Source organism: Rhinoraja longicauda, chromosome 26, assembly GCF_053455715.1.
Source record: "Rhinoraja longicauda isolate Sanriku21f chromosome 26, sRhiLon1.1, whole genome shotgun sequence".
NCBI classification, from domain to species: Eukaryota; Metazoa; Chordata; class Chondrichthyes; order Rajiformes; family Arhynchobatidae; genus Rhinoraja; species Rhinoraja longicauda.
The window spans coordinates 32,669,816-32,688,705 of NC_135978.1; the positions used below are offsets into that span (position 1 = coordinate 32,669,816).

The following is an 18,890-nucleotide window of genomic DNA, read 5'->3' on the forward strand; positions in this document are numbered from 1 at the left end:
ATCTCTGGAGAAGAGGAATGGGTAGACACAAAATGCTGGAGTAACTCAGCTGGACAAGTGGCATCTCTGAAGAGAAGCAATGGGTGATGTTTCGGTTCGAGACCCTTCCTTAGACTGATGTCAGGGGAGTGGGCGGGACAGAGATAGAATGTAATATTTTTTAATTCCCTTAATATGCTGAATGTTTTACAGGAGCAAAAGATCTGTCAGCGCTACGACCAGCTCATGGAGGTATGGGAAAAGAAGGTTGAAAGGATAGAAAATAACCCTCGACGGAAAGCCAAGGAGAGCAAGACTAGGGAATATTACGAGAAACAGTTTCCAGAAATTCGCAAGCAGCGGGAACAACAGGAACGTTTTCAAAGGTATTTGTTAGAACCAAATTCCATTCATTACTTAAGCTCTTACAAATTGAAAAATCAAAATAACACAGACTTTCTCACCAATCTTTAAACAAAACCCTAAATAAAATGAAGCTAGAAATCCAGTCTTCAGTGAGTGTAAGAGAGTCCAACTGATTGGTGGGGAAACAAATTTGAATGGGTGGCACAGTGGCACGAGGTAGGGCTGGCGCCTCGTAGTACAGAAGACCCAGGTTTAATCCTGACCTCGGATGATGGCTGGAGTTTGCACGTTCTCCCTGCGACCGCATGCGTTTTCTCTGGGTGCTCCAGTATGCTCCCACATCCCAAAGACGTGCAGGTAAATTGCCCCTAGTGTGCAGGATGCGAAAGTGGGATAACATGGGCTCGTGTATGTGTGATCAGTGGTCGGCATGGACTAGGTGGGCTGAAGGGCCTGTTTCCTAAACACTTTATCTCTAAACTAAGACACCTGTGTAAGATTAGTTCTGATTTTGTTGCCTGCATTGCAATAACAGTATAACAGAACTTTATTGTCATTCGGTATAAATACCGAACGAAATTTCAGCAGTCACAAGACACAGCAAAAAAGAAAAGAACACAGGACACACGACCCCAACACAAACATCCATCACAGTGACTCCAAACACCCCCTCACTGTGATGGAAAGCAACAAAACTTCCACTCTCTTCCCCCCGCGCCCACGGACAGGCAGCTCGACCCCTACTGAGGCGACCGACACGCACAGCCCCCGCAAGGGGATGGAAGGCCCCGCGGCCGAGCCGCACCGGGCACCAAAACGTCCCGCGGCCGAGCCGCGCCGGCGATGTTAAGTCCAGCGGCCGAGCCGCGCCGGGCGATGGAAGGCCCCGCGGCCGCTGCTAAGTCCCGCGGCCGAGCCGCACCGGGCACTGAAACGTCCCGCGGCTGAGCCGCGCCGGCGATGTTAAGTCCCGCAGCCGAGCCACGCCGGGCGATGAAAGGCTGCGCCGGGCGCTGAACCGTTCCGCGGCCGAGCCGCACCGGGCGATGGAAGGCTCCGCGGCCGAGCCGCACCGAGCGCTGAACCGTCCCGCAGCCGTACCGGGCGATGGAAGGCCCCGCGGCCGAGCCGCGCCGGGCACTGTTAGGTCCCGCGGCCGAGCCGCGCCGGCGATGTTAAGTCCAGCGGCCGAGCCGCGCCGGGCGATGGAAGGCCCCGCGGGCGATGGAAGGCCCTGCGGCCGAGCTACGCCCCGGGGAAGAGACCTAATAAAAGAAGGTTCCCCCACACCCCACCCCCCACACATACAGAGCCAAAAACAGAAACAAAAACTATCCCAACACCGACACAAACACAAAAAAAAAGGGAAAAAAGACAAACAGACTGCCAGAGAGCCGCAGCCGTTAGGCGCAGCCACAATTGCTGCAACACTAAAATATTTTTCAGAGATTAATTAATAAAGTCACAGAATCATCCATCATACAAACAGGCCATTTAGCCCATCACATCCTTGCTGATCAGTGTGAACCCATCTGTACTAATCCCATCATCTAGCACTTGTGTCATACGTGCTGATCTGGACAGTTCCAACAATGTCTATAGTGCTCACAGATCTGTCGTCACCAAGTAATTCCCCTTTGTACTGCCGGAAAAGGCAGACTGCATGTGCTGCCCTCCAGTCACTGTGTTTAGCGAAGATTTTTTAAATTGTGGTCTAAATTGTGCTCCGCCAAAGCATCAAGCATCTTCTCATACGGTCGCAGTTATACAGCAGGGAAACAGGCCCTTCGGCCCAACTCGTTCATGCTGACCAAGATGCCCATCTACACTCAATCTGAATTGCTCATGCCCAGCCCACATCCCTCTAAACCTCTCCTATCATGTACTTATCCAATTGTCTTTTAAATATTGCATTAGTACCTACCTCCTCTGGCAGCTCATTCCATATATTCACCACACTGTGTTAAAACTTTGATCCCCTGGTCCCTATTAAATCTTTCAGCTTTCACCATAAACCAATTCTTGATTCTCTGACCCTGGTAACAAAAAAAGACTGTGCATTCAACCGATTATAGTCCTGGTGGCGCAGCAATAGAGTTGCTGCCTTACAGCACCAGACACCTTGGTTCGATCCTGACGATGGGTGCTGTCTGTATGGAATTTGTACGTTCACCCCTTGACCACATGGGTTTTTTCCCGGAGCTCCAGTTTCCCCCCACACCCCAAAAACATACAGGTTTGTAGGTTAATTGGCTTTGGTAAGAATTGTAAATTGTCCCTAGTGTGAAGTAGGATAGTGCTAGTGTACAGGGATCGCTGGTTGGCATGGACACGGTGGCCCGAAGGGTGTGTTTTGCACTCTATCTTTAAACTAATCTAAACATCAATAAGATCACCCCTCAGTCTCTATGTTCCAAGGAATAAAGTCTGAGCATGCCTAGCCTCTCCCTATAATTTAGTCTCAAATCCTGCCAAGAATCCTCAAAAATATTTTCTTTCCAGCTTAATGGCATCTTTGCTTTGACGAGGTGACCAAAACTGAACATAATACTCCAAGTATGACCACACCAACTTGTCTTGTCCCAACCTTTAAGTGCTGAAAGCCAGTGTACCAAATGCCTTCTTCACAACCTTGTTCACTTGTGCTGCCACTTTCAGGCCTCCCAGTTGCTGGACATCCATTTGCCCACAAACAACTTACTCCAATCAAATTTTACAAGCTCTGATCTAATACTGTTAACATTTACCTTTCCCTAATTTAGAACTTTGAATTATGGATCAGTTTTGTCCTTTTCCATAACTATTTTAAAACAAATAAAACTTTGGCTGCTGGTCCCAAAATACTACCCTACTGACACTTTGGTTACTTGCCTAGCCCTATTTCCCAAGTGCAGATCAAGTTTGCCCTCTCTCCTTGGTAGGTCATAGAAATTTGGACAGATGCGTTGATAGGAAAGGTTTGGAGGGATATGGGCCAAACAGGGCATTTTGGTCGGCATGGGAATGTTGGGCAGAAGGGCTTGTTTTTGTGTTTAGGATTCTTGCATTGAAAATAAATGCAATTGAATCTAGTCCTCTCTCGCTCCTTGCCGTGCTCCTGTCTTGCTTACTGAAAAAGACACACCGTGCTGGAGTAACTCAGCGGGTTAGACAACATCTCTAGAGAACATTTCTACTGAATTTGCTGTTGCTGATCTTTAAATCAACTTCCAACCTATCACAACTTCACTACTGCTTTGGACCCCGTCCCCCTGCCAATCTAGCTTAAACCCTCCCGGGTAGCACTTACAAATCTGCCCACAAGCATATTGGTCCCTGTTCAGTTCAGATGGAACCCATACCTCCAGTACAGATTGTTCATGCCCCAGAAGAAATCCAGCGGTCTACTCCCTTTACCCATCCCCTAGTCACCCAGCGACTCTTTGCCTGTACCCTGGGTGTGACCACCTCGCTATCACTTCTATCTATCTATGATGCTCACAGCATCCCGGATAATCCCAAGTGTGTCCAGCTCCACTTTCAGTTCTTCCTGTGGTCAAACAGGAGCTGCAGCTGGGCACACGTCCCCCAGGTGCAGTCACCAGGGACTGAATCTCCATCATCCTGCAAGAGGAAGGGCTGGCACGGTGGCACAGCGGTAGAGTTGCTGCCTTACAGTGAATGAAGTGCCGGAGACCCGGGTTCCATCCCGACTATGGGCGCTGTCTGTACAGAGTTTGTACGTTCTCCCCGTGACCTGCGTGGGTTTTCTCCGAGATCCTTGGTTTCCTCCCACACTCCAAAGACGTACTGGAATGTAGGTTAATTGGCTTGGTAAAATGTAAAAATTGTCCCTAGTGGATATAGGATAGTGTTAATGTGCGGGGATCACTGGTCGGCGTGGACCCGGTGGGCCGAAAGGGCCTGTTTCCGCACTCTATCTCTAAACTAAACTAAACTAAAAAGAGCATGCCACTACCTTAACTGTCATCCTGACTGAACAAAGGCAAAAAAGGAACGTTGAAGAGACCTTGCCTTCATCTCTGCTTAGCCTCCTTACAAAGCCCCTTGAGCCCAAGCCTCATCTCTTATTTCTCAAACGCAACACTTGGAACTCGATTACAGGACTCGGCGTGGGGGGACAGTCGCGAGGGAGGGGGAGGGAAGGAGAACAAAGGGGATCTGGCGCCGGGGTCATTTGTAACTTTGTAAGTGCCCTTTATGGACGACTACTTACATGCCTTGGGTATACAAGCAAAGAGTTTTATTGTGACTTGTTACATTTTCACAAAGTATTCATTCATTCATTCAAAATGCTTTCTCCGCCATACCTTGCCTTATTGCCTGATATGCCTCATCATTAGCTAAACAGAGACGATTCCTTGGTCCTGCCACGGTTAGCCATTCAGAAATGCTTCCTAGGCTATGCTCCAAAAAAACGTCCCTGCTGCTACCACCTGCTATAAACTCTAGTTTTAAACTCCCTTACCCTGAGAAAAAGACTGACTATTAACCTATCCCTGTCCTCCAAAGATGCTGCTTGACCCACTGACTTACTCCAGCCCTTGTGATCTATGCAAGATTCCAGCATCTTCAGTCGTTTGTGTCGACAACTTGTACCTGTCTGAATTAAATTGGATCTGGCATTCCTTGGCCCACTTTCCCAGTTGATCTAGATCTTGTTACAATAGTAAAAATCCCTTTTCACTCCACTCTATCACCAATGTTGGTGTCATCCACAATGTTACTAACCATGCCAACGACATTCTCATCTACAAAATGCTGGAGTAACTCAGCAGGTCAGGCAGCATCTCAGGAGAGAAGGAATGGGCAACATTTCGGGTCGAGACCCTTCTTCAGACTGATGTCAAGGGGGCGGGACAAAGGAAGGATATAGGTGGAGACAGGAAGACAGTGACTTCTCCAACTTTAGATAGTTCCTCTGTCCCTCTCTTCCCCTTCCCAGATCTCCCACTGTCTTCCTGTCTCCATCTATATCCTTCCTTTGTCCCGCCCCCCCTGACATCAGTCTGAAGAAGGGTCTCGACCCGAAACGTCACCCATTCCTTCTCTCCTGAGATGCTCTCCTGAGATGCTGCTGAGTTACTCCAGCATTTTGTGAATAAATACCTTCGATTTGTACCAGCACCTGCAGTTATTTTCTTACATTCTCATCCATATCGTTAACAAAGATGACTAACAACAGTGAACCCAGCACCAATCCCCTGTGGCAGACCACTGGTCACAGGTCTCCAATCTGATCAACAACCCTCCACTACCACATTCTAACTCTCCACCAAACCAATGTTTTTATCCAATTGACTAACGCACCGTGTGACCTGACCTTTTGGCCCAACCTATCATGCGAGACCTTGTCAAAGGCCTTGCTGAAGTCCACCTTTATTTAAATCCGTCTATATTTATGGCAATTTGCTTTAAAATTTCACAATCCCCTTCACTAAATTCTCCATTTCCCTTTGTGCCTTTTTCTTTCTCCATTTGCAAAACTAATTTCCTTTTTAAATACTGATAAAAAGTATTTATTTCGGATCTTATCTGTATCTTTTGGCTTTATGCATAAATTATTTCTTGTCCGACCTTTTCTCTGTTTTTTCTTTTGCCTTTAAAATACCTAGAAAACGTCTTCCAATTTCCCTTAATCTTGTCCACCAGTGATATTTTGTGCCCCCTCTATGCTGACCCTCTACTTTATACATGCTTCTCTACATATGTTATACTCTTCACGGTCCTCCCTCACATAGGTCTCTACACCTGTCATGTTGTTGCTATTTCTCTTATCCGACCCTCAATATCCCTCGAGGTCCGGGGTTCCCTGTTGCCCTTAGCTTTCACCCTCAAGGGAAAATATTGGCCCCAAACCCCCGCTATTTCTCTTTTGAATGCTTCCTATTGTGCATATGTACCATGTATTGTTTTTCATGTTTTGAAATGATTAAAAATTTCAGTGACAATCTTTCCAGGGTTGGACAAAGAGGAGCCGGGCTTCCAGCAACTATAGCCAGGAGTGAGCATGAGATTTCTGAGATCATCGACGGACTTTCTGAGCAGGAGGTCAGATATTGCTCAAAATTATTGTTCGCTCAAGCCGACAACCTCACCTTGTACAACATTGACCTCATTAATTGACACGGGCTGCTGTTTACTGATGGTATTGTTGCTGCTGAGGCATGAGACAGGATAATGGTTTTGTTGCTATTAATATGATTCTACACTTAAATTATTGCATCCACTTGCCCAGTAATGATTTTTATGCTGCTATTGGGCTTTGGAATCCGTCAATGAACAAGGTATTCCAGATAGGTTCAGACTCCCGATCCTCTGCTCTGGACATCTCATCTGATTCAGAGTAGAGACAAAATGCTGGAATAACTCAGCGGGTCAGGCAGCATCTCTGGAGAGAAGGAATGGGTGACGTTTCGGGTCGAGACCATTCAGAGTTCATTTTTTGATGAACCATGGGAGTAATTAATCATTTTAGCGGTGGTGATTCATAAAATCCTGATGCCTCAGGTGGGTTCCTCTGTATCCCTTAATGAGAGCTAATTCTAAAGAAGGGGCTTAAACTCATTTAAACTCAAGTCAGTAAATAAAATATGGATTTAAAAAACTGGTGTGTGTATGGTGCCCATAAAATTGCTGGAGTGTTGAAAGCATCTTTTTTAAGGGGAGGAAATTGTGCCCATTTGTTGGCAGCCAACTCCCCTCCAAACTGATTATTGCACCACTAGTTTAGGGACATTTGGAACAGGAAATAAATGCTTGTATCGCCATCAATGTTCACGTCCCAGGAGTAAATAAATAATATAAAACCACAGTATTCCAAACTTTTGCGAGGAAATATAAATTTCACTGATGCCTTTGGTTTTGAAGTTAAGTTGTACAGTTATGTAGCAGTATCTGATTTAGCCAGAATTATCTGTCTACCCTGAGATAGGACAGAAGGTTGGTAGTTCATGAGTCACAGGTACAGAATGAGGCCATTCAGCCCATCAAGTCTACTCTGCCATTCAATCATAGCTGATCTATCTTTCCCTCTCAACCCCATTCTCCTGCCTTCTCATAACCTTTGACACCCTTATTAATCAAGAAGTAGTAGTGAGTTCTTCTCAGATCCTGTTGAGCAGCAGGCAGTTTGAGGTTTTTCTTTAGTTTTTTCTCACCTCCATCACATGTATTGAGATGGGCAGTAGGCCAGCAGTGACTGCCAAAGCAGAGTCGCTAGATCACATTTGAGTCCGAAGGATGTAAAACTAGTTGACTAACTTTTCAAGAGAAGGCTGTGGACTTTTTATTGCAGTGGATTAAATCCAATGGACTGTTATTTGCAGAACAATGAGAAGCAAATGAGACAGCTTTCTGTGATCCCTCCAATGATGTTTGACGTGGAACAGCAGCGGGTGAAATTCTTGAACCTGAATGGAGTAATGGACGATCCCATGAGGGTATACAAGGAGAGACAGTTTATAAACGTCTGGTCCGACCACGAGAAAGAAATCTTCAAAGAGAAGTAATTACATTTTTGTACCATTCATTGTTGATCAAATTCATTTAAAAAAAAAATCATGATTTCTTTCCTAATCTGCTCTTGAGTCCCCACACTTTCAGACTCGTGTCCTTTAACACCAGAGCTTTCCATGTAAGAACTCGTAGATGAAGTCAAGTCAAGCAGGCGTAGAGTCGCTCAATGTAGCAGCTCTGTGTTTTCTCTTAGACACAAAATGCTGGAGTAATTCAGCAGATCAGGCAGCATCTCAGGAGAGAAGGAATGGGTGACATTTCGGGTCGAGACACTTCTTCAGACTCTGTGTTTCCTCGTGTCTGGGTATGGAAATGTACAGATAAACCTTGTCTTTGCAAAGCTGGAAGTTTTAGAGTTGGTTTGACTCTCAATATAAATCCCCTAAAAAGTGACTTCACTGCAACCTTGGGAAGCCCTTGTGGCTTTTTTGTAAATGTATTAACAAACCAGGCACGCCTTTGCAGTTAGAGCCAAGCAGCATCGAAACAGGCCCTTCAGCCCCACTCGCCCATGCCGACCAAGATGCCCCATCTTAGCTGGTCCCATTTGGCCCATATCCCTCTGAACCTTTATAGACAATAAACAATAGACAATAGGTGCAGGAGTAGGCCATTCAGCCCTTCGAACCAGCACCGCCATTCAATGCGATCATGGCTGATCACTCTCAATCAGTACCCCGTTCCTGCCTTCTCCCCATACCCCCTCACTCCGCTATCCTTAAGAGCTCTATCCAGCTCTCTCTTGAAAGCATCCAACGAACTGGCCTCCACTGCCTTCTGAGGCAGAGAATTCCACACCTTCACCACTCTGACTGAAAAAGTTCTTCCTCATCTCCGTTCTAAATGGCCTACCCCTTATTCTTAAACTGTGGCCCCTTGTTCTGGACTCCCCCAACATTGGGAACATGTTTCCTGCCTCTAATGTGTCCAATCCCCTAATTATCTTATATGTTTCAATAAGATCCCCCCTCATCCTTCTAAATTCCAGTGAATACAAGCCTAATTGCTCCAGCCTTTCAACATACGACAGTCCCGCCATTCCGGGAATTAACCTAGTGAACCTACGCTGCACGCCCTCAATAGCAAGAATATCCTTCCTCAAATTTGGAGACCAAAACTGCACACAGTACTCCAGGTGCGGTCTCACCAGGGCCCGGTACAACTGTAGAAGGACCTCTTTGCTCCTATACTCAACTCCTCTTGTTATGAAGGCCAACATTCCATTGGCTTTCTTCACTGCCTGCTGTACCTGCATGCTTCCTTTCTGACTGATGCACTAGGACACCCAGATCTCGTTGAACATCCCCTCTTCCTAACTTGACACCATTCAGATAGTAATCTGCCTTTCTATTCTTACTTCCAAAGTGAATAACCTCACACTTATCTACATTAAACTGCATCTGCCATGTATCCGCCCATTCACACAACCTGTCCAAGTCACCCTGCAGCCTTATTGCATCTTCCTCACAATTCACACTACCCCCCAGCTTAGTATCATCTGCAAATTTGCTAATGGTACTTTTAATCCCTTCATCTAAGTCATTAATGTATATCGTAAATAGCTGGGGTCCCAGCACCGAACCTTGCGGTACCCCACTGGTCACTGCCTGCCATTCTGAAAGGGACCCATTTATCCCCACTCTTTGCTTTCTGTCTGTCAACCAATTTTCTATCCATGTCAGTACCCTACCCCCAATACCATGTGCTCTAATTTTGCCCACTAATCTCCTATGTGGGACCTTGTCGAAGGCTTTCTGAAAGTCGAGGTACACCACATCCACTGACTCTCCCCTGTCAATTTTCCTAGTTACATCCTCAAAAAATTCCAGTAGATTTCTCAAGAATGATTTCCCCTTCGTAAATCCATGCTGACTCGGAATGATCCTGTTACTGCTATCCAAATGCTCAGCAATTTCGTCTTTTATAATTGACTCCAGCATCTTCCCCACCACTGATGTCAGACTAACTGGTCTATAATTACCCGTTTTCTCTCTCCCTCCTTTCTTAAAAAGTGGGATAACATTTGCTATCCTCCAATCCACAGGAACTGATCCTGAATCTATAGAACATTGAAAAATGATCTCCAATGCTTCCACTATTTCTAGAGCCACCTCCTTAAGTACCCTGGGATGCAGACCACCAGGCCCTGGGAATTGATCAGCCTTCAGTCCCATTAGTCTACCCAAAACCATTTCCTGCCTAATGTGGATTTCCTTCAGTTCCTCCATCACCCTAGGTTCTCCGGCCCCCAGAACATTTGGGAAATTGTGTGTATCTTCCTCAGTGAAGACAGATGCAAAGTAACGGTTTAACTCGTCTGCCATTTCTTTGTTCCCCATAATAAATTCCCCTGCTTCTATCCATGTACATGTCCAAGTGTCGTTTAATTGTTGTTATTGTTGATAGTGTTTTGCTTTTGGCTTCAATCAGTTTTGATGTTGCACATGCTTTAACATGATTTGACTACCGTTACTGTTGATGCAATACAATAGTGACATTAAATGAATGAATAATTTTACTCTGATTTCTGTTAACGCTGGCTCACAAGGAAAACAAGTGCTTTTGTTAAGCTTCCGCTCATTAATTGATAATTTGATTTATTGATGAGATATTTCGACTTTCAACAGATTTGTTCAACACCCTAAAAACTTTGGTTTGATAGCATCTTACCTTGAACGGAAGGTGAGTAGCTTATCCGCACATTAGTCTCTGGGAAAGTACCTGTAAACTACCCTTTGCCATTTACTCTCTTTGATTCATTTGCTTGGAGTACATTAAGACTGCTTATTGTGATAATGAACTAAATGCTCCCTGAATAATTCTTCATGTAAACTTTTATATATAGCATATTTATAAAAAATTGTTATTATGGTATAAATTTCCATTTCAGAACATGGGGGGGGGGGACACAAGCATTGTGAAGATAGGTAATCGGGGCAGGGCAAAATTTCATTCACTTCTGGGCCTTTTAGCGCCTGGAAACGTGATCATGACCTTATGGCAGAATTATGATTAGTGCAGAAACATAGCTTACACAGAAAGCTCGAACAATTGGCGTCAACAAAAATGCACCATCTAGTATTTTTGATCATCACCCTGACTAATACGAAAAACAACAGTTCGAGTTTGCTCGCACATAAACTCTAGAACATTGAATGGTACAAGTGACCACTATGTTGCAGGATTGTCTTCCTGCAAAACGGTCTGTATCGCAATTTTTTTGAACACAGAGCTGCATCATCTATGCATGTGTCAAGAAATGTGTGGGTGGCAACATGGCGCAGCGGTACAGTGCTGCCTTACAGCGCCAGAGACCCGGGTTTGATCCTGACTATGGGTGAAGTCTGTATGGAGTTTGTACGTTCTCCCAGTGACCTGCATGGGTTTTCTCCGGGTGCTCCAGCTTCCTCCCAAATTCCAAAGACGTACAGGTTTGTAAGTTAACTGGCTTGGTAAAATTGTAATTTGTCGCTAGTGTGTGTAGGATAGCGTTAGTGTGTGGGAATCGCAGGTCAGCGCAGACTATGGGCCGAAGGGCCTGTTTCCGTGCTGTATCTCTAAACTAAACACTAGTTATAAAAAAAATTGGGTTGATTTATTTTAAATTTTTCACACAATTTAATTCACATAAATTCTTTACTCAGGTTGGAACTCTGGTGTGTAAAACACCAACACTTAAACTGACTTTTATCAGGCTGTTCCATGGCGTTCTGCAGCATCACCGTCACACTGAACACCGAACGTTCCTTGCATCCAATTACTTTTCTGCATTCCAAATTAACTTCCAATTTTTATTTGCCGACACCTATCATTTTTCTTACTGCTTGCATGGTGTTGGAACCACAGGCATCAGTTATCCCCAAGGATTATATCCACCAAGAGTTGACAAGAATCTATGTTCATACCTTATCCTCTTTGAAATGCAGTCAGTGCAGGTTATGCTTTGCCAAGGCACTGAGATCCCTGAACCCAAATACAGTATCACACACATAGGTGTGGATTATGTTGCCCATAAAATTCAAGGTCTTGTTCACTGTCAGTTTCCAAGCCCCAGGGTCATTCCAGGCGACTGCAGCTGAACAGTGCCCCAGCTCAGAGATTACCCTATTAGAAAGGTCACCCAGACTGCATACTCAAACTGAGAAAGCTTCATCTAATTCTGCTCTCGTCATTTTATCCGGATTAAAGGAAGTGCCGGACCACCAGTTGCAAGAAAATTGGTGGTGGACCTGTAATTGAAAGGGTGCTGCTTGCTTTGAACATGTATCTCTTTTTAAGGACTGGCTCCTGAGTTGCAGCTGTGAAATCTGAAGTTGATACAGTGTGTTGTTACCTAACTGTATTATTTTGGAAACCTTTATTTAAAAGCTCATGGTCCTTCTTGTTAAAGGAGTGTTGGCATGGCAACTGGTTGGGAAGGGGGCACTGAAGGATTCATTACCCAAGGCCTTATCCACCAAGGATTTGCAGGAAGGTATTGTCGTTCTGGGAGGGAGAACTAAGGTCTTAGGCAGATCTCTGAATCATTGATTGTGGGGTAAAAAGGCATTTAAAATAATTTAACTGCACTATCCATATTACTACTGATGATAAAAGAACTAGTCAGTGCTAGAAACACATCTTTTTTTTCCCAGGCGCTTTATCATCTAAAAGGACAGAGTGGTGGATTGCACTTAGTTATTGGATGAGCAGTTCCCAGCACAATCAGAAGCTTGTTATTGTCCAAGGTTGGCAGCCATTTTGATTTGCACTCCGTCCTCCACTTTGAACAGTAGCCCCCAAATCCAATGTACATTGTCTACAAGCTACTCTGCAACAACTCCGCATAGTTTCTTCAACATCTTCAAACCCATGACACCTCAAACCAAACTGACACCTCAATTTATTGCCCATTCTAATTTTCCTTGAAAATGGTTGTGATTCACCTTAAATCAAGAATAGGAAGGAAGGGAGGGGAAAAAATTGGGCTGGCGTAGCTGGTAGAGCGACAGAGATCCAGGTTCAGTCCTGACCTTGGCTGCTTTTGTGTGGAGTGTGCACTTTCTCCAGAGCAACAGAGCGAGATGTGGGAGATCTTCATGGCATAAAATGCTCTGCTTAAGGTGTCATGTAAAGTTAATTCAGCAATGTTTACTGAGGATTTAGGATTGGGAAAGAGTAGATATGTAGAGGTGCAGGGAAAGAATGGGGGTGAATAATTGGAACAGACGTTCAAGGAATCAGTAAATGCTACACAGCTACACGGTTTAGGGTACAGCATCAAGCCCAAGGATAATGGTATCTAGATTGCAGGGATAAAAACAACACTGCTGTGTTTGGTGAAATGAGAAGGTTGTTGAAAGCTTCTAAGGCTTCACAAGTACAGGATGTGTGAGAAACACAGTGAGGTTCAGTGATGTATTAAATGTATTGAGATTTCAAATCAAATGAAGCAGTAAATGAAAAAAGCAAATGTTTTATTGAGACACAACTTTGTTGTAATGAACTATGTTTTGTTTCCATAGTGTGTAGCAGATTGCGTTCTCTACTATTACTTGACTAAGAAAAACGAGAACTTTAAGAACCTTGTGAGGAGGAATTATGGTCGTCGCAGAGGGAGGAATACGGTAAGACAGCAGGGTTCTGCGCTTCAAAATGCAGAACAAGAGCAGGAGAATTGCAACGCATTATACACTAAATGGATAGACATTCAGCAGCTACGGGGGAAAGGTCAGCTTTAGATAATTCCTGGCGTGCAGGATAATGCCCAAGATAGACACAAGATGCTGGAGCAACTCAGCGGGATAGGCAGCATCTCCGCATAGAGGGAATTGGTTACGTTTCGGGTCGAGACCCTGAAGGTCTGAAGAAGGGTCTCGAACCGAAATGTCACCCATTCCTTCTATCCAGAGATGCTGCCTGTCCCGCTGAGATATTCCAGCATTTTGTGTCTATATTTGGTGTAAACCAGCATCTACAGTTCCTTCCTACACATTATCATTCCCAATGCCAGTTTTGTAACTGCCAAAGTCACTGCCGGTATCAGTAGCTTAGTTTTCACAATCACTGCCAAATGCAAACAGTATAAGCATCTGTGTCACTGGCAAGTGTCCATCGTGTCATTGGCATTTTATAAATACATTTAAAATAAGAGGGTAACTTGGAACAGGTTGGGGTCACTCAGGAATAAAGGAGGGAATTTAGACTTGGTCGGAGGATATAGGGAAGATACTAAACGAGTACTTTGCATCTGTATTCACCAAGAAAAAGACATGGCGGACAGAAGGATATACACTAAACCCCCGCAATTCTGGATCACTGTATAACAGATTCCGGTTGAAGTGGACCCAGGTGTCCGTTCAGGTGGACCCAGGTGTCCGTTCAGGTGGACCCAGGTGTCCGTTCGTGGCGATGGTTGGCAGCCTTGGGTAATGGGAAGGCAACGGCGGGGAGAGAGTGAGCAGTGAAACACTCTTGAAGAGCGTTGCATTGGTCATGGGTTTGCAGTGGCTGCCACAAGGCGAGATACCGGGGTGTTGGATGTAGGCGCTGCACGCGCCACTGTGCCTGCGTTGCCCTGGCAACACGTGCCTTGGACACCAGGTAACGGCGCCAGGCTCCCGGCGCACTGTCCTCCAATTATGCCAGGTTACCCTATGAGTAGCACCATTAGGCGTGCATCTGGTGGCGGGAGTCAAGTCAAGTCAAGTCAAGTCAATTTTATTTGTATAGCACATTTAAAAACAACCCACGTTGACCAAAGTGCTGTACATCTGATTAGGTTCCAATGGAGAAAAAAAAATGAAACATGCAGTAGCACGCAAACAGTTCACAGCGCCTCCTCAATGAGCCTCAAACGCTAGGGAGTAGAAATAGGTTTTGAGCCTGGACTTAAAGGAGTCGATGGAGGGGGCAGTTCTGATGGGGAGAGGGATGCTGTTCCACAGTCTAGGAGCTGCAACCGCAAAAGCACGGTCACCCCTGAGCTTAAGCCTAGACCGCGGGATAGTGAGTAGCCCCAAGTCGGCCGACCTGAGGGACCTGGAGTTAGAGAGGGGGGTTAGAAGATTTTTGATGTAGGGGGGGGAGTGTCCATTTAGGGCTTTATACGTGAATAGGAGGAGCTTGAAGTTGATTCTGTACCGTAATGGGAGCCAGTGGAGAGAGGCCAGAATCGGGGTGATGTGGTCCCTTTTACGGGTACCCGTCAGGAGTCTCGCTGCGGCGTTTTGGACCAGTTGCAGGCGGGACAGGGAAGATTGGCTGATCCCAGTGTATAGGGAGTTGCAGTAGTCTAGGCGGGAGGAAATGAAAGCGTGAATGATTTTTTTCTGTGTCGTCGAATTGGAGGAAAGGTTTGATTTTAGCTATGGTTCGAAGTTGGAAGAAGCTGGCTTTTACCACAGCGTTGACTTGCTTATCAAATTTTAATGTAGAGTCAAATATCATGCCGAGGTTTTTGACATGCGGTTTGACTAGGCAGGATAGACTTCCAAGACTGCCTGTTATCAATTTGATGGAGTCGGGTGGGCCGAATAGGATGACCTCAGACTTGCTCTCATTTAACTGGAGGAAGTTCTGTGCCATCCAACATTTTATGTCCTCAAGGCAGTGTAAGAGGCTGTTTAAATTTGACTGGTTGTTGGGTTTCAGGGGGAGGTAAAGCTGAGTGTCATCGGCATAGCAGTGGAAAGAAATGCCGTGCCTTTGAATGATTTGGCCAAGGGGGAGCATGTATAGAGAGAAGAGAACGGGGCCTAGGATGGAGCCTTGTGGAACTCCGCAGGAGAGGCTAGCTGGAGCAGAGGAATAACTGCCTATGTTGATGGCGAAACTCCTATCTTTGAGGTACGAAGCGAACCAGCTCAGGGCAGTGCCATCAATGCCAACCGCGTACCGGAGACGGTCAATAAGGATGGTGTGGTCCACTGTATCGAACGCTGCGCTGAGGTCGAGAAGGAGCAGGATTGCACAGTCGCCGGTGTCGATGGCGAGAAGCAGGTCGTTGTGTACCTTCAACAAGGCAGACTCTGTGCTGTGGTGGGCTCTGAAACCTGACTGGAAACTTTCCAGGATGGTGTTTTGGTGCAGGTAGGGCACTAATTGGTTTAGAATTGCCTTTTCAAGGACTTTTGACAGGAATGGCAGTTTGGAAATGGGTCTGTAGTTGCTAGGCAAGGTGGGGTCTAGGTTAGGTTTTTTTCAGTGGTGAGTTTGAGCAGCATGAAGGTGGCGTGAGTGCCAGGCAAGTTTTGTACACGGAGAGTGGTCGTATCTTGAACGAGCTGCTGGTGATGCAGGTGCGATAGTGGCATTTTTGTTAGGCGCATGAATATGCAGGGACATGTGCAGGCAGAAGGAATTAGTTGAATTTGGCGTCATATTCGGCACAGGCCTCACAGGTTTTGCTGTGCGGTTCCATGTTATGTGTAACTGCACACCGTACTCTGTAAGTGCAGTCGTGGCATAGTGGAGACAGGGGCCACATGTGCCCTGAAGGATCTTTCTGCCAGGCAGAGTATTTGGTAGCGAGTGAACTATTGAAGGGGATAAAACCTCCAACCTTCCTATAGGCTAAGGGTTGGCCTTATTAAGGTTTATAAAATCATGAGGGGCATAAATGAGATGGATGGCTACAGTCTTTATCCCAGGTTGGGGATGTCTAACACTAGGGGGCTTAGGTTTAAGATGAGAGGAGAAAGATTTAAAGGAGAGCTGAGTGGAATGTGAACCAAGCTGTCAGAAAAAGCTGTAAAGGTGGATAAGTTACAACATTTAAAAGACATTTGAACAAGTAGATGGATAGGAAAGTTGTGAAGAGATTGAGGCTAAACGCAGGCAAATGGAACCAGCTCAGACGGACAACTTTACGGGCATGGATATGTTGGGCCGATGGTCCTGCTTCCGTACTGTATAACTCCATGACTCTAAAATGTTTACATCTGCCCATAGCAGCATTGATGGAAACAAAGCCTGTTATGAACACTGTTCCTCCTAACCCAAAACATTATCTGTCCATTCCTTCCATATATGCTGCTTGACCAAAGCTTTTCAATGTACCTCGGTACACCTGCCAATAATAAACCTAAACCTTAAGACCCACTGTGTTCCTCCAACTCTATAAGTTCTGCGGATATTTGTGTCCAATATTGGAAACAAAATAACTGAAAAAGCTGAAAGTGCTTGGTAGTCCATGGAAAAAGAAATAGTTAATGTTTCTGCTCAAAGACCTTTCTGCAGAATTGGGTTAGATGTCAGCCTGGAGGAGGCATTAATGGAAATGGAAATAAAAAACAGACGCAACTAAGTATAAAAAACACCCACACATACAACGCATTTGGTCCTCATCTCCTCCCATCTGCCCATCATCATTCACATTTCTGTCACCACTTTATTTATCAGATTGGAGAATTGTCAGCCCTGTGTTGTCTCATCTTATCAACTCCCAGCCGTTCTCTGTCCCCACCTTCCCCCCCACCTGCCTATAAACCCCCCTCACCTGGAAACCTGCCAGATTCTGCCTCACTCCTCCTCCTCACCTCTTTATACGGGCTCTCTCCCCTCGACTCTCAGTCCTGTTGTAGGGTGCTGACCTGAAATGTCAGCTGTCCCTTTCCATCCACAAATGCTACCTGACCCATTGAGTTCCTTCAGCTGGACTTGCGACGTTACTTTATGGCTTTAGTTGGTATTTGGATCTACCTTGAGTTTAAGAGCATCTGCTCCTTTTGTGGGATGCTTGAGGATGCTCCTGATACTCCTCTGGCAATGGGTTTTAACGTCTCGAGTTTGGTACTGCATAGGCAATGATCAATAAATTTGTGGAGAATATTGCACAAAATAATCTGAAAATGCTAGAAACAAGCAGTATCTCTGGAAAATAAATAGGTTGTTGTGTCTATCTTTGGTGTAAATCAGCATCTGCAGTTCCTTCCAACACATAGATTTGTTTTAATGCAGTTTTGAAGTGGTTATCAAGTTCAAGAAAAAGGCGGTTTTCATATTGCAATCAGTTTTTGCCATGGATGCATAGGGCAAGGCGGAGACGTACAGTTCTCAAGGATTTGACAAAAACCTGCACAAAGTATTAGAAATGTAAACAGTTAAAGCAGTAACAATGTAGTGGGTCTTAGGGTTGTCATCTGTTCACCAAAGTTGACTTTGAAGGCAAGATCCATACAAACTTTTAACGATAATCAAAAAATTGCAGATGCTGTAAATCTGAATAAAAGATCAGAAAATACTGGTATCACTCAGCAGGTCAGGTAGCACAAGTGGAAAGAGAAACAGGTTGTCTTTCCGCAGATTCTGCAGCAGAACCAGAAGCATAAATGGTCTTTGGCCAGAAACGCCGATCAGTGTCTCTCTCCATGGATGCTGTCTGACACGAATGTTGCTGGCAGCTTCAGTATTTAATACAAAATATTGCCTACCCCTTTTGTGCGTTTTTTTGTTGAATCTCTTAAAAAGTTTCCAACCTGAAACGCCACCCATCCTTTTTCTCCAGAGATGCTGCCTGACCCGCTGAGTTATTCCAGCACTTTGTGTGTATCTTCGGTATAAACCTGCATCTGCAGTTCATTCCTACGCATATTTCCAGCATAACATGGAAGATAGACACAAAATGCTGGAGTAACTCAGCGGGGCAGGCAGCATCTCCGGAGAGAAGGAATGTGCAATTTTTCGGGTCGAGATCCTTCTTCAGACTGAGAGTCCGGGGGGGGGGGCTAGAGATATGGAAGGATAAGGTGCGAAAAGGACAAATCAAAGCATACAATGTTTAGGGGATGTAGAATGGTTAATTGTTGGCTGAGGAGAAGGTGACAATGAGGCATACAAACAGTGAAATTAATCAGGAGGACAATGAAACTAGTTGGAGAACTAGGGTGGAGGAGGGACGGAGAGAGAATGAAAGTAAGGCTTATTTGAAGTTAGAGAAATCAATCATTGTTGTAAGTTGCCCAAGTGAAATATGCTAGGATCTGTCATGGGTATGTTGTACAATATGATGTATAAACTAATACATTCTGAAAACACATATAAAAGAA

At 45.2% G+C, this 18,890-nt stretch overlaps 1 protein-coding gene across 21 annotated transcripts in view; it reads left to right on the forward strand.

Moving 5' to 3' along the window:
- Positions 1–18,890, forward strand: part of ncor1 (nuclear receptor corepressor 1) — a 186,200-nt gene that overhangs the window by 58,002 nt on the left and 109,308 nt on the right. For 16 of the 21 annotated variants that reach the window (XM_078422004.1, XM_078422003.1, XM_078422017.1 and 13 more), the window contains exons 10-14: positions 193–365; positions 6,291–6,396; positions 7,674–7,852; positions 10,491–10,545; positions 13,368–13,469. In XM_078422004.1, the coding sequence (XP_078278130.1) occupies positions 193–365; positions 6,291–6,396; positions 7,674–7,852; positions 10,491–10,545; positions 13,368–13,469 (615 nt within the window). The remainder of the gene's footprint in view (positions 1–192; positions 366–6,290; positions 6,397–7,673; positions 7,853–10,490; positions 10,546–13,367; positions 13,470–18,890) is intronic. The other 5 variants (XM_078422010.1, XM_078422020.1, XM_078422024.1 and 2 more) reach the window with 1 other exon arrangement.